This window comes from Cyprinus carpio, chromosome A7 (genome assembly GCF_018340385.1).
Source record: "Cyprinus carpio isolate SPL01 chromosome A7, ASM1834038v1, whole genome shotgun sequence".
NCBI classification, from domain to species: domain Eukaryota; kingdom Metazoa; phylum Chordata; class Actinopteri; order Cypriniformes; family Cyprinidae; genus Cyprinus; species Cyprinus carpio.
The window spans coordinates 28,374,455-28,387,299 of NC_056578.1; the positions used below are offsets into that span (position 1 = coordinate 28,374,455).

Below are 12,845 nucleotides of genomic sequence, written 5' to 3' on the forward strand. Positions count from 1 at the left end.
GTAAAACACTCCATTTTCAAAGAATAAAGCTGAGCTCATTGATCTTATTTCTTGTACTTTTCGTGTGCAATTTAAAATGCATTTCAAAGCTAGTATGCAACTTCTGTTAACTGTGAACTTCATTTTGCCAATCCAAACTTTATTTATTTTTAACAAACATCGTCCTCAATTTTCCCTTTCAAGGCTCCACAAAATGTGACATCCTTTCAGCCATTTTTACTGTGGCACTCACTGCTTCAATTGTAGAGTTTCATAAATAATAGAGGAGCAAGAGATGCGCTGCTGTACCTCTGTCCGTGTTGTGCCATGTCGATGGCACGTCTCACAGGAACAGGAGACCCGCCCTCTGTCACGCTCAGCACCTCCATAGACTTGCGTTCTGGCCTCCTCTTGTTGTGCCTTGTCAAGAGTGGAGAGTCCACTCGCTTCCTGGGAGGATCTGAAGAGACCAGCATATGATGAATTCAATGATCCCTGACACATGAAAACAGCCCATTATGCCTGGGGAGTTCATAATGGGAAAAATCGAACAGTGAATATTTTTCATTATGTCTCTCAGCCCTCCAAAGCATGTAAATCTAAGTAAGATTTTTTTTTTTTAGAAGAAAAACAAGAATGTCCCTGGTATTTATTGCGTAAACACATTGTTCTATAGAAAATTATGTTTTCATGATCTTTCATCAAAATGCTGTTTTCTGGCTTTTAAACAACCTTTTGTGTCTACTGGTGTATCCAAGGCTGTGTGGGTGAGGAAATTATGTCATATCACAGAGCTGCCGAGAATGCCATTTCATGTTGTCATTAAGAAAGAAATTTAAATTTAAATTAAATACATAAAAAATAAAACTGTTCTTACCAATCTCATTTCTGGGTGGTAGATTCTGATCCTCGTGGCAAGGATATCTCTCTTTACGGTCCAGCAGGAGGAAGTAGATCATCTTTTCCTGGTTATCACTGGAGGTTGAGAGGGCACGGAGAAACAAAAAGCATGTGTGGTCAAGACAGGTGTCTGATATACAGTACAATCTCCAGAATAATCCTCAGCTCAGGGTAATTAACTTCATTAGTTAAAGAGCAAAGAGTAGTATGCACCTCAATCCCAGAGAGCTAAAAGACATCCTGCAGAGATCACAAGATATCTCTCATTTCATTAATGATGCAGGAAGACATTAAATATCCGACGAGAGTCTGGACGAGTTCAAAAAGTCTTCAAATTCTCCAAGCAAGAGACCTTGTGTTGAATTTTTCTGCCGCGGACCACACAGTGGGAAGTAAATATGACCGGTCTTTGTTGCAGGCGCCATCTGAATTGTTTAAATGCTAGGCAACAGAAAAGACAGCGGCTGCAATATTTTAGGAGGGAACACCCAGGCCATCTATCAGTAGGGCTAACGAAGTGATCGCACAGCGAAGCGTGCAGGCGGTAATTGTGCAAGTACAGGAGATGACAGATGAACGAGAGGGAATGGATTTCTCTAATAGCCCGCAGCCAAGATGCTGTACTGTGTGTTTACTAACCCTAAGAAACAAAGATGTAAAATAATAATACACTCACATATGGTCTCCAAAAGCAAAAGCAGTCAGTCTTGACTAATCATGAGAAATAAAACTTTGGTATCACGGGAAACAACCTTCCTGAGGTGAGCGTCTCTTTCTTAGTTACTCACTCGTCTGACAGCAGGTCTTTCATCAGTTTGTTCTTGTCTCGGAAGCAGCCGAGCGAGTGCATGCTTTCAAGCACATCTGGGTCGATGTCCTCAGTAGAGGGTAGTGTGCGGATCGCCACTTTCCGCGGCACGGGTTGTTCTGGCTCTGGCTCATTCTTCCCTCCTCTGAATAGAAGATCAGAACAAGTGCATGTGAAATAATCTAGTGTTTATTTTTAATTAATTGAGCACACATAATAATTGCCTCCGGCGGGTTCTAGGATCCTTGCTGGTGGTATAAGTCACAAACAGGCCCACATGCAATCTGTACCCACAGAAAGCTCTGGAGATTTATTAACGCCCATCATTCTACAAATGAACCTCCCTGTGTGTGTTTGTTTATTAAATATTTTGGTAAATTTGATTAACATTTTCTTCTACCAATTAGAGAGTATTACTTAATATAGTGTATTATTTAATATATTTTCAAATTTAAATCCATTCAGAATATTTCAGTATTTCAATATGTCAGTAGAGGTAGGCTACTATAAAAAAGTCCACATACACTGTTTTGGACCCAGCAGTGTTATCATCATGTATAAAAACTAAAATTACAATTTTCCAGGTAATGTTACCAGGTAAAACTGAAACTAAAAATACATTTTCCAGACTCTAAAAACAAATTATGCTAAAATAAAAATTATATTAAAAATAATATATTTAAAAATATATATAATGAAAAATTAGGCATAATGAAGAATATTCAATCATGAATAATGAAAAATTAAGCAGTTCAAGATAAAAACAAGGCATTGCTTATGGGGGTACAAACACTGAGTGAAGCCTGCTAGAATTCTGCTAGAATTTAAGGCTCTTCTCCAAACACACACACACACGTTGCTTTGGTACAGTTTGTTCTCAGTTATTGCAGTGAGGACTGAGGGGACACATAGGCTTACAGGACACATATACAGTATATACATGCATAGATGCAAACACACAAACAGATACTTAGCAAAAACAACCATATGACGATAAACAAAGTTTATACTCACATGTACCATGTGTGCTTCTGTATCTGTTCTAACTGTAAAGAGAGGAAAACACATGAGCCAGTCCATTATCTAACCATTAACAGAGCCAAACAAAGACAGCAGAGCATGACAATAAAAGCGATGAATCCATCTCTAAACGTCAGGCAGTTTCCAGCTGGCTCTAATATTTCTCTCTCGTGCCGCATCCTCTGTTCTCCCTGGGTTTAAAGTGTGAAAGCTACAAAGACATGTACATTTCAGCAGCCAGCCAATTAAAACTGTGCCCCACAAAACAAGAACAACAGCCTTAACAGCAGTGCCTGTTCATGTAATACCAACAGGAATAACTTTAAGATGAACCGAAATCAGTCTCTATAGTTGTTAGCAACAGATGAGTGTCTGGTGTGTGTCTTTTCAGGAGATATAACCATTGAGCACTTGACCTGATCAAGAAACTGTGAGGAATGGCACACTGAAAACAAAATACTTGCTTGCGGTTGAGAGTAAAAATAATTTTACTTTATGACTGAAAATTCACTGTATAGTTACAGCACTTTTGCACACAGTATATCAGTGCAAAAGCCTTCGTCATATTCACTAGCCATCTGTAATATCAAGTTTTCAGTGCTCCTGTCTATGTAAATTAGGTTTACTGTAGATATTTTTCACAAAAGTTACCACAATTAATGTAATTAATTAATGTCACTTATTAATGTCAAGTAAATGGCAGGAAATGCAATTTCATTGAAAACAGAGGTTCTGAACCATGGGACCAGGGCCCACTAGGGGGCCACAGCAGAATTCTAAAGGGGCCTTAAGATGACTTGCAGCAGCGTTTCTACATAGATAGCTAGCTATTTGAACAAGACCACCTCCAAGCCATCTACGGAGTTCAAAGCAGCAATTCATTGTGCCAACACGTCCCACGGAAGAGATTATTATTGATTCTGATTAAACTGATTATTTTTTATTATTTTATTAAATAAAATGTTGATGTCATTAAATTTCTAGGAATAGATTCACATGCTATCCCACATTTTCTATCGATGATGCCAGCAGTAATTAATCAAATGATGATGAAATGATTGCGATCAGCAATATAGCTGCAAGAAAATCGTGCTATGCAAACTGTATTTAGCACAGATTTGGGCCTTTAAATTCCTTTAGAGAACCAGGTGCTACAACAAAACAGACAGTATGTGCAGATAAACAGTGCCATTATTCTTTGTGATCTCCCCCCGAATGTGTGCTGACGTGACAATGATGATACATTGTTCAGATCAGTATTTCCCAACATTCTGTCTGCCGTGGCACAGTTTTGATAAGTAAAAATATGCCATGGCACACCACTAAGCACTAAAAAAAAAGATAGAAAAAGGGGGAAAACTTTTTTATATATATAATTAAACCCTGCGTTGTCATAGTTGGTATTGTGGCTTTAAATATGATCAGACACTTGCACTAACATTTTATGAAAATCATGCTTAAATTTAGTTACGAGGTACAGGTACCCCCCTCCCCCCACACAAAAAAACATTAGCCTTTATAGACATAGTGTTTCTTGAGTAAAGAAAACGCTGTATTTATTCAATCATCAGTTCATTGACCCTTGCATTGCGAACGAGCAGAGATCCATATCATTCTAAATGGAGGTGGGGGTGGAGTTACGAAGTTTCTCTGACAGTTTGAGGATCCAATGGAGTTACAACATTCTGTCACAAGCGATAGGAAGTTATGATAATATTCCAAGGCACACCTGACAACCTGTCACAACACAGTGGTTGGGAAACACTGGTCCAGATGTCTGTAAAACAGTAGTACTTTTTGTACTCTGCGAAACTCTACTGGATTGTTTTAATTGGATCTATAAGATAATATTTCAAACTGGCAATAAGACAGTATCAACTTCCTTCCCACTCTGGAATTATTCAAAAGATCTCTTTTATATAACTGACAAAACCGCACAGGAAATGGGCTATGTTTGGATCCTTCCTAGGCGAGCACTATTGTTTTCAATCACTGAGATATGTGGGCAGTGAAGACAGTGATCTGTTTTCTCTGGAAAACAAAAAAGGAAACTGGAGCATTTCAAAGGGTTGGTAATAGAACAGGCTTATAAACCTCTCATCACTCCAGTATGTTATAAAAAAGAAAAAAAAAAAAAAAGGAGAAAGAAAAAGGTTCTGCTCTGAAGCAGAACAATGAAAATAATAGCTGAGGGACAAGAGCAGAGAAACGAGGAGACCATGAGAAGAAAAAAAGAAAGCGACAGACAGAAGCGCAGACACGCAAGCATTTTGAAGCTGATGTGTGTGATCTGGAGAGACAGGGTGGTTGGATTAGTTCTGCTCTGTGCTGACCTGGACTGTGGAGCTCTTGGACACATAACACTCATTTAATAGAAATCAGCTTAATATACTGTAAATGTCTGTGGAACTGAAAAGCCAACCAGTTTCTGTAGACAGTGTAGTGCACATGTATTGCTGTCAACACTTACGATTCCTTAGGCCACATGATCCATTCAACAGATTATTCATCTTTTTTGGTATCAGTTTTTACAAGATCTGAATGATGTTAGTACTGTTAATCTGAGTGTGATGATGCTGGATCCTGACCGTGAGTCGTTTGGTGGCGTCCACCTCGATCATCCCCCTCAGTAGGTTCTGGCAGTCTGGAGGAATGAAATGGGGCATGTGAAAGACTCCAAGCTTCACTTTCTCCAGCAAGTTCCTCAGGTTATCGTCATCAAATGGCAAAGCACCCTGACAGAGAGAAATATTACATGTTAGAACTTTAATCAATCATATATACTGTGTGGGACAAAATCCCCCCAATATTCAGAATAATGTCAACCAATATGTATATTTCAGTGGCTAATTCTTCATTTATTTTTGGTCCCCCTAATCCTTTATACACAACTGTCCAAAAGTCTGGAGCTGATAAGATTTTTTAAATCTTTTATGCTCACCAGAGCTGCATTTACGTGTATTTTCCATTCTTATATATTTTAAAGTGTAATTTATTCCTGTGTTGGCAAAGCTGAATTTTCATTAGCCATTATATTCAGCATCACATGATCTTTCAGAAACCATTCTAATATGATTCTTTGGTGCTCAAGAAAACATTTCTTATTGTCAATGTTGAAAAACAATTGTGCTACCTCTGATTTTTTTTTTTCAGGATTGTTTGATGAATCAAAAGAGCAGGAATTATTTGATGTATATAATATAATTTTTTGAAACAATGTAAAAGTCTTTACTGTCACTTCTAATCAATGAAATGCATACGTGCTGAATCAAAGTATTAATTCCTTGAAAAATAATATCACATTATTTAAAAAATAAATAAAACAAATAAAATAAAATACAGTCTAATCATGTTTTCCCTTGAGATTTGGAATTAAAGGGGGGCATGGATCTGTATATAAACTACTTGAAGCAAGAGGAGTGATAAATGCTTTGCTAAAAATAAACACCCCCACCACATTTTTATGAGTTTTATGAAGGATATCTACACAGGAAGTAGGGTGCAAAATAAATCAAGAAAAGGCTGGCACAGAGAGATGATTGTGCTTTGATAATTGGCTTTGTTTTCTGCCAGATACACTTCATCATTTTCACATCAGAGCGACCCATCAGGGCCCCTGACACTACTGAGATGTCAGCACTTGATAAATGACAGAAAATTCACAAGCATGACTGACGACAGGGCCACGTAATAGATGACATAATCTAGCAAAAACTAGCAATGTAGAGAGATTATAAATAAAAAGGATACAGATCGCATCTCTAATGAAAGGTCTTCGAGCATTGAAAGATCAAAGAACAGGTTCCTGGTTCCTAAAGTTGATAAGCAGCTTGGTGTGACCATACATGTCCACTTGTGCAGAGCTGAGCAGGCATTTTCAGTTTGTTCTCGACTGGAGCTGAGCAGCAAGGCTTGCATGGGGGATTGTGGGATTGACAGCCGAGCCGAGTAAGCAGTGAGAACGTCAAAAAGTTAAGAAATGTTTCGCTTTATGCAAATGAGAGGAAAAAATGCAGGATGGCTGGCACCCAATCACTGTAAGGTGAAGACAAGTGACACCTGCCATAAGCAGTACAAAATCTGCTGATAGTATTTTTGGTGGATTCAGAACAAATACCTACACATTATTGTCTTGAATTCAGATATAAAAGTGTTTTTTATGCTTTCATTTTAGGTTAGCAAAAGTGTATATTGTATGTAAACTTTGGCAATTCAGAATCAAATATACTTATACTTGTATAATGTAATGTACTGTATTTCGTAACTAATGTAAACTATTTATTATTTATTACAGTTTTTAACTGTAACAACAATAAGAAATGTTTTTGAGCAACAAATTAGCATCATGTGACACTGAAGACTGGAGTAATGGCTGTTGAAAATTCAGCTTTGCAATCACAAGAATAAATTACAAACGAATAAATCTTCACATTTATTTAAAAAGGAAACAGTTATTTAAAATTATAATTTTCACAATAATATAACACAATTTTTCTGTTTTTACTGTATTTTTGAGTAAATAAATACAGCATTGGTAAGCACAAAAAAAAAATTCAAAAATCCAGCCTACCCTAACTTTATATTATAAACTTGATATTTAAATGTCTGTCAAGAACATGTCACTCAAATTTCAGTTGAATTCCCTCCTCCAAGAACTTGAAATCTTTTGCAGTTTAAGTAAGGAAGAGTAAGAAGATGAAAGTGGATTCATAAAGCGCTCAGCATGATGAATAAAAAGAGCTGATCTCACTCATGTCTGATATCACCAGCTGGAGTGAGAAACCATGGTGGAGCTTTGGTGTTGTCAATCTTTTGAGCTCTGACTACAGAGCCGGTATAACACCTTGATTCTCTTAAAGCCCAACTCTTGCTTAGCTTAGCACTGAAATATCCTTGTCTGGATTCCCCCACATCCTTAAATAGACTTTCATTCAAACACAGGGGATTTCGTTTTTCCAATGCATGCTTGCTGAGAGTGAGACTGTGGCTCAAATTTGGGCAGAGGGCCACATTACTGCAGAATTATATGACACAGAATGAAGTCTCTGCCATGAAAAGCATTCACTCACCACTAAAAGTGCAAAGAGAATGACTCCACAGCTCCATACATCAGCTTTCCTGCCATCATATTTCTCCCCCTACCAGAGAGAGAGAAGTTAGAAGTGGGGAAAAAAGGGATTCAGAGGAAGTCCCATCATGAGAGATGCCACTGAGAGCATGTACTTACCCTTATGACCTCTGGGCAGGCATAGTGAGGGGATCTGAAAGAAAACAGGACAATATGTCATCATCATCCTCACCCAATCTTGGCAAAAACACCCATTAGAGGGCTAATACACTGAGGGAGCATGCAGTACACTAATTCAGTAATAGCTCCTTGTATTTGCATGAGGATCTTCACACAATCTTTTCTGACAAACAGCCCTATGTCTAACCACCCTGCACATGCTGTTGTCAAACGATCTAATAATACAACATTAAATTGTAATGACTTTCTCCTGTGAGTGTGTAAAACAGATCTGTAATCATCTGAATGGTGTAATGTATTTTAACGGCATGGCACATCATCAGAAGCAGTTCACTATTTTTCATCACCAATTCTCTATAAATGCCTGTTTCATTGCAGGTGTCATATACCATTATGTTGATTGAGTCTGTATTGATAATACATTAACTTAATGGTTTACTTTCTCTGCTTTAAAACATAACTACTGCTCACTGTAGAGAAAGCTATTTTTGCTGTTTTCCAACACCAAATTGGAAGGTTTTTATGCTAAATTAAGTGGTTAATGCAACATGCTCTCGCTCAGTAATTTCAGTGCTTTTGTGGCTATTTTTTACATAGCTGGTACCTCAATCATTTTGAGTGGAAAGAAATATAAGCCAAAAAAAAATGTGATGAAGCAAAGTAATATTGTTTCTGTGAATATGTCTGAGTACACATACACGCATTTGTATAGCACACTCATTTTTCGACTGCAATATTATAAAAAAAAAAAATCACAATAACACTTCACAATAAGGCTTAACTTGTTAACATTTTAAAAACACATTAAATATCATGAACTAACAATGAACAACATTTTTACAGAATTGATTAATCCAGGTCAATGTTAATTCATAAATATACTATCATATTCATTCATATGTATTCTAAAGTTGTCTTTACGCAGCCAAGTTAGGGCTGCTCTATGCCTATTCATAATTCAGAGTAAAGACATAATGCCACATAAAATCCAGACTTAATTATGCCTGCTTTGACCTACCTCAGATCTAGTATCAAAGTATACAGCTGCATATGTAAATGCATTTATAGTAAAGACACCTCTGAAGCACTTCTGTGCCACCTCTGCAGTGTAAATTTGGCATAATTTATACAACTTTAAATGCAAAAAAAATTTATTACTAAATGTATAAATTAATATTAACTTAGATTAATAAATTCTGCTATAATGATAATAATAATTGCTTATTCTTAGTTCATGATACCCAATGTATTAAGTAACATGAACTGAAATGCATTGTAAAGTGTTACCAAAAAATCTACTCCATATTTAGCAACTTGTTAAAATGTTAAAAATGTTAACAAGTTGAACCTTACTGGGATGCGTTTACCATTTTTTGTAATATTGCAGTTGAAAAGTGAAGCACAATTTCTAGAGGTGGGGGACTCGAGTCACATGACTTGACTCAAGTCAGACTTAAGTTGCAAATTTTATGACTTGAGACTTGCTTTACAAATATCCATAAAAGAATTGACTTGACTTTGACTTGATATTCATGACTTGAGACTTGACTCGGACTTGAGTTAAATGACTCAACAATGACATAACTTGTCTTTTGTTTAATAAATATCTGTTCGTTTTTGAACGCACCGCAACCTAACCAAGTGACGCACCAGGCAAGCAGAGAGAGCTTACAGTGATGCAAATTTAGCAACTTTGTCGCTAGATTTAGCGATTTTTCAGAACCCTTTAGTGACTTTTTTAGAGACAATTCTAGCGATTTCTTGGACAAACCTTATTTAGTTTTTGAGATTAACCGGTACTGTCGCAGGAGCGCAAGGTTTTGTTTTCCCAGTGCGCACACACCTCTCCCTGCATCTGCTCTGCTCAGCGAGCGGCTGAGAGCAGCAGCACTTTCAGATGAATAAGATATTCTGTCGCTTCGAACTCTGTTTTACATGCAAATATAGCCAAAATCACAGCACAGCCATTTTCTTCATCTTATGTGTATTTGATTTCATTAGACGACGTTGTGATTATGAATCTGGATTTCTGTGCAGATAACATAAGGGAGAGCTGGTTATGTATTCTTAATGGGCCGCTTTTCAGTCACTATTTCAAATTAAACCCGTTGTCTTACAACAGAAACAGAAAAATATACCAGTCAAAATAGCTTTATTGAGAATTTGGCTGCATTAAAATAGTTTGTGAGCACTATCAATTTTTTTTTTTTTTTTTTGCTTTGTAAATGGTTATTCACTGTTTATAAGGAAATGTCAGCTTTTTTTTTTTTTGGGAATAGCTCTTAGTAGGGCTGTGCAAAAAATCGAATACGATTTTCATGCGCATCTCTTCAGCAAAGACGCTTTTTTGATTAGTAGTATATCTCTAGCACGTGCGTTCAGATCAGGGTTGCCAGGTTTTCACAACAAATCCTGCCCAGTTGCTTCTCAAAACTAGCCCAATCGCGTTTCCAGGAGGTTCCCCGATAAAAAATTGCATCCCGGGGTTAAAAATATAAGTTTTTGTCAGGGTTGCCCTGGTAATATTCACATTTTAGGGGCTAAATATCACATTATTGGTACTGGGGTCGCTTCAACCCGCGGACATGAAAAACAACCACAGACTTGGCAACACTGGTTCAGGTGGAGCGGCATTTACTACACAGAGCTGTAGTCCACCGACAAGCTACACAAAATCGACAAAGAATCGCCTGCGATTTTAAAATCGATTTTGTGTAGATTGTCAGTGAATTCACTGACAGTTTAGTAAAACCAAACCAGTTTCCCCAAAACATCGACTGTTTTTCATGTCTGCGGGTTGAAGCGACCCCAATACCAATAACGTGATATTTAGCCCCTAAAATGTGAATATTACCAGGGCAACCCTGACAAAAAAACTTATTTTTTAACCCCGGGATGCAATTTTTATCGGGGAACCTCTTGGAAACGCGATTGAGCTAGTTTTGGACTAGTTTTGAGAAGCAACTGGGCAGGATTTGTTGTGAAAACCTGGCAACCCTGATCTTAACGCACGTGCTGGAGATATACTACTAATCACAGGAGCGTCTTTACTGAAGAGATGCGCATGAAAATCGTATTCGATTTTTTGCACAGCCCTAGCTCTTAGTATTTGCATGTGTACAGTGTCTAACAATTGGTCTTCAGACTTTGACTGTTAGACTTTGAGTGGAAAGCCTATGGATATTTTATGGCAATGCACATAAATATATTGTATACACACACACACACACACACACACACACAAAGAAAAAAAAATCATACAGACTTGCGGACCCAACCATACACAAACAAAAAACAAAACAAAACAAAACAAAACACAAAACTAAAACTTGCAAGCACAACCATGCACATGCAAACAAACAGTACACTTTTCACTCATATACATGCACACACATTCACTCAAAAATATTAATAAATCACACTCACTCAAATCACCCCCCCCCCACTCACTCTCACACTCACACACACACAGATTAATAATGTGCAATAGTCAATCCACCTGATAAACGGACAAGATTTGTGTGATTCAATTATTAATCATTTTTCTTGCTGTTATTCTTTTGTTAAAAAGGAAGGATCTAACTAAAGGATGTGTTCATGTCCCATAAAGGTGATGTCTTAAATAATTCCATTTTCTTCAACAAAGTCTAATATACTTGAATTGTTTAATACTTTTTCATGGTTTTCTACAATGTTTGAGGTATATTGAAACAGCAGTACCTAAATACTTTTCATGCTTTTATGTTGGCCTAATTTCAGTTACATTTACATTTTAGGCTATGTTGTTTACATTTTTATTGAATTTTTATTTTTAGATTTTTATTGCATTAACAACTCAGCTGTATGTGGACAAAATGCATATTGCAACTTTTTGTTGCAAATAAAACTCCCATAGTCCATAACTACTGTAGTTTTAACTTATTTTATTATATAAAATCAGTTAAATCATCAAACATTTGTATGACTTGACTGTGACTTGCTTGACCCAAGCTATGACTTGACTTGAATTGCTTGACATAAAGCAGTGACTTGACTTGACTTTGCTTGATTCTCACAAAAATTGACTTGGACTTGCTTGAGACTTGAAGGTTAAGACTTGAGACTTACTTGTGACTTGCACATGTGTGACTTTCTCCCATCTCTGCCGATTTCTGTATGTGTACCCTTTAAAAACCAGTCTCCTATGACCGGGCATTTAATTAATTGCTATGACCTTACAATGCTACTCCCTAGCGATCAAAATGTTTATAAGATCATACAGAGACATTCACATGTGCACTATAAACAGATATAGTATTCTCCCCTTCATAATCGTGCAAACTAAACCACAATCACAGTTCCAGCACTGAAATAAGAATAATCCTGTCATGAATATCCCCTATGATAGGAACATGAGGGAGGATTGATAAGGCAAATCAGGGAAGCCACAGGAGGTGATTAAGATGTTGTGAAAAGACCCTGATGGAGAGGAGTTACTCATCTAGTCCAAGATGGGGTTCATGATTTTTGGTAGATATTTTCTGTTATTCCTCAAGCGCTGTAGGTCAGACTAGGGGCAAGCTGGTTAAAGAGTCAAAAGCAGCGAAATAAACTCTTTCTTTTGACATTATCATGGTTTTCACTGAGAGCTAATCTGACTTTGTGCTAGTTAGCTAGTGCTGGTTATGCCTCAGAGAACAGAAGTGGCAAAGAAAGGTTTCTTTGATGTTATTATCAAACTTGCAAGCTTAGGGGACCCAGAGTAATGGTCCAAATAGGGCCAGTGGTACTAGGGAATTTTGCACTGTATTGTGGGTAATCTAGTTTCACTTGAATGAAGGTTCTGGAGGGGGATCTAATTAAATTGACTGGATTTCCAGGCAGCCTTGGACATTCTTATGTAACCACCCC

General features: G+C 37.2%; 1 protein-coding gene across 8 annotated transcripts in view; it reads right to left on the minus strand.

The window, feature by feature from the left end:
- The window catches only part of LOC109101252 (serine/threonine-protein kinase BRSK2-like), a 129,585-nt gene that overhangs the window by 20,772 nt on the left and 95,968 nt on the right, over positions 1–12,845 (minus strand). For all 8 annotated transcript variants that reach the window (XM_042760664.1, XM_042760665.1, XM_042760668.1 and 5 more), the window contains exons 6-12: positions 7,935–7,968; positions 7,777–7,845; positions 5,296–5,442; positions 2,702–2,733; positions 1,668–1,832; positions 857–954; positions 289–439 (exon numbers count right to left, since the gene is read on the minus strand). In XM_042760664.1, the coding sequence (XP_042616598.1) occupies positions 289–439; positions 857–954; positions 1,668–1,832; positions 2,702–2,733; positions 5,296–5,442; positions 7,777–7,845; positions 7,935–7,968 (696 nt within the window). The remainder of the gene's footprint in view (positions 1–288; positions 440–856; positions 955–1,667; positions 1,833–2,701; positions 2,734–5,295; positions 5,443–7,776; positions 7,846–7,934; positions 7,969–12,845) is intronic.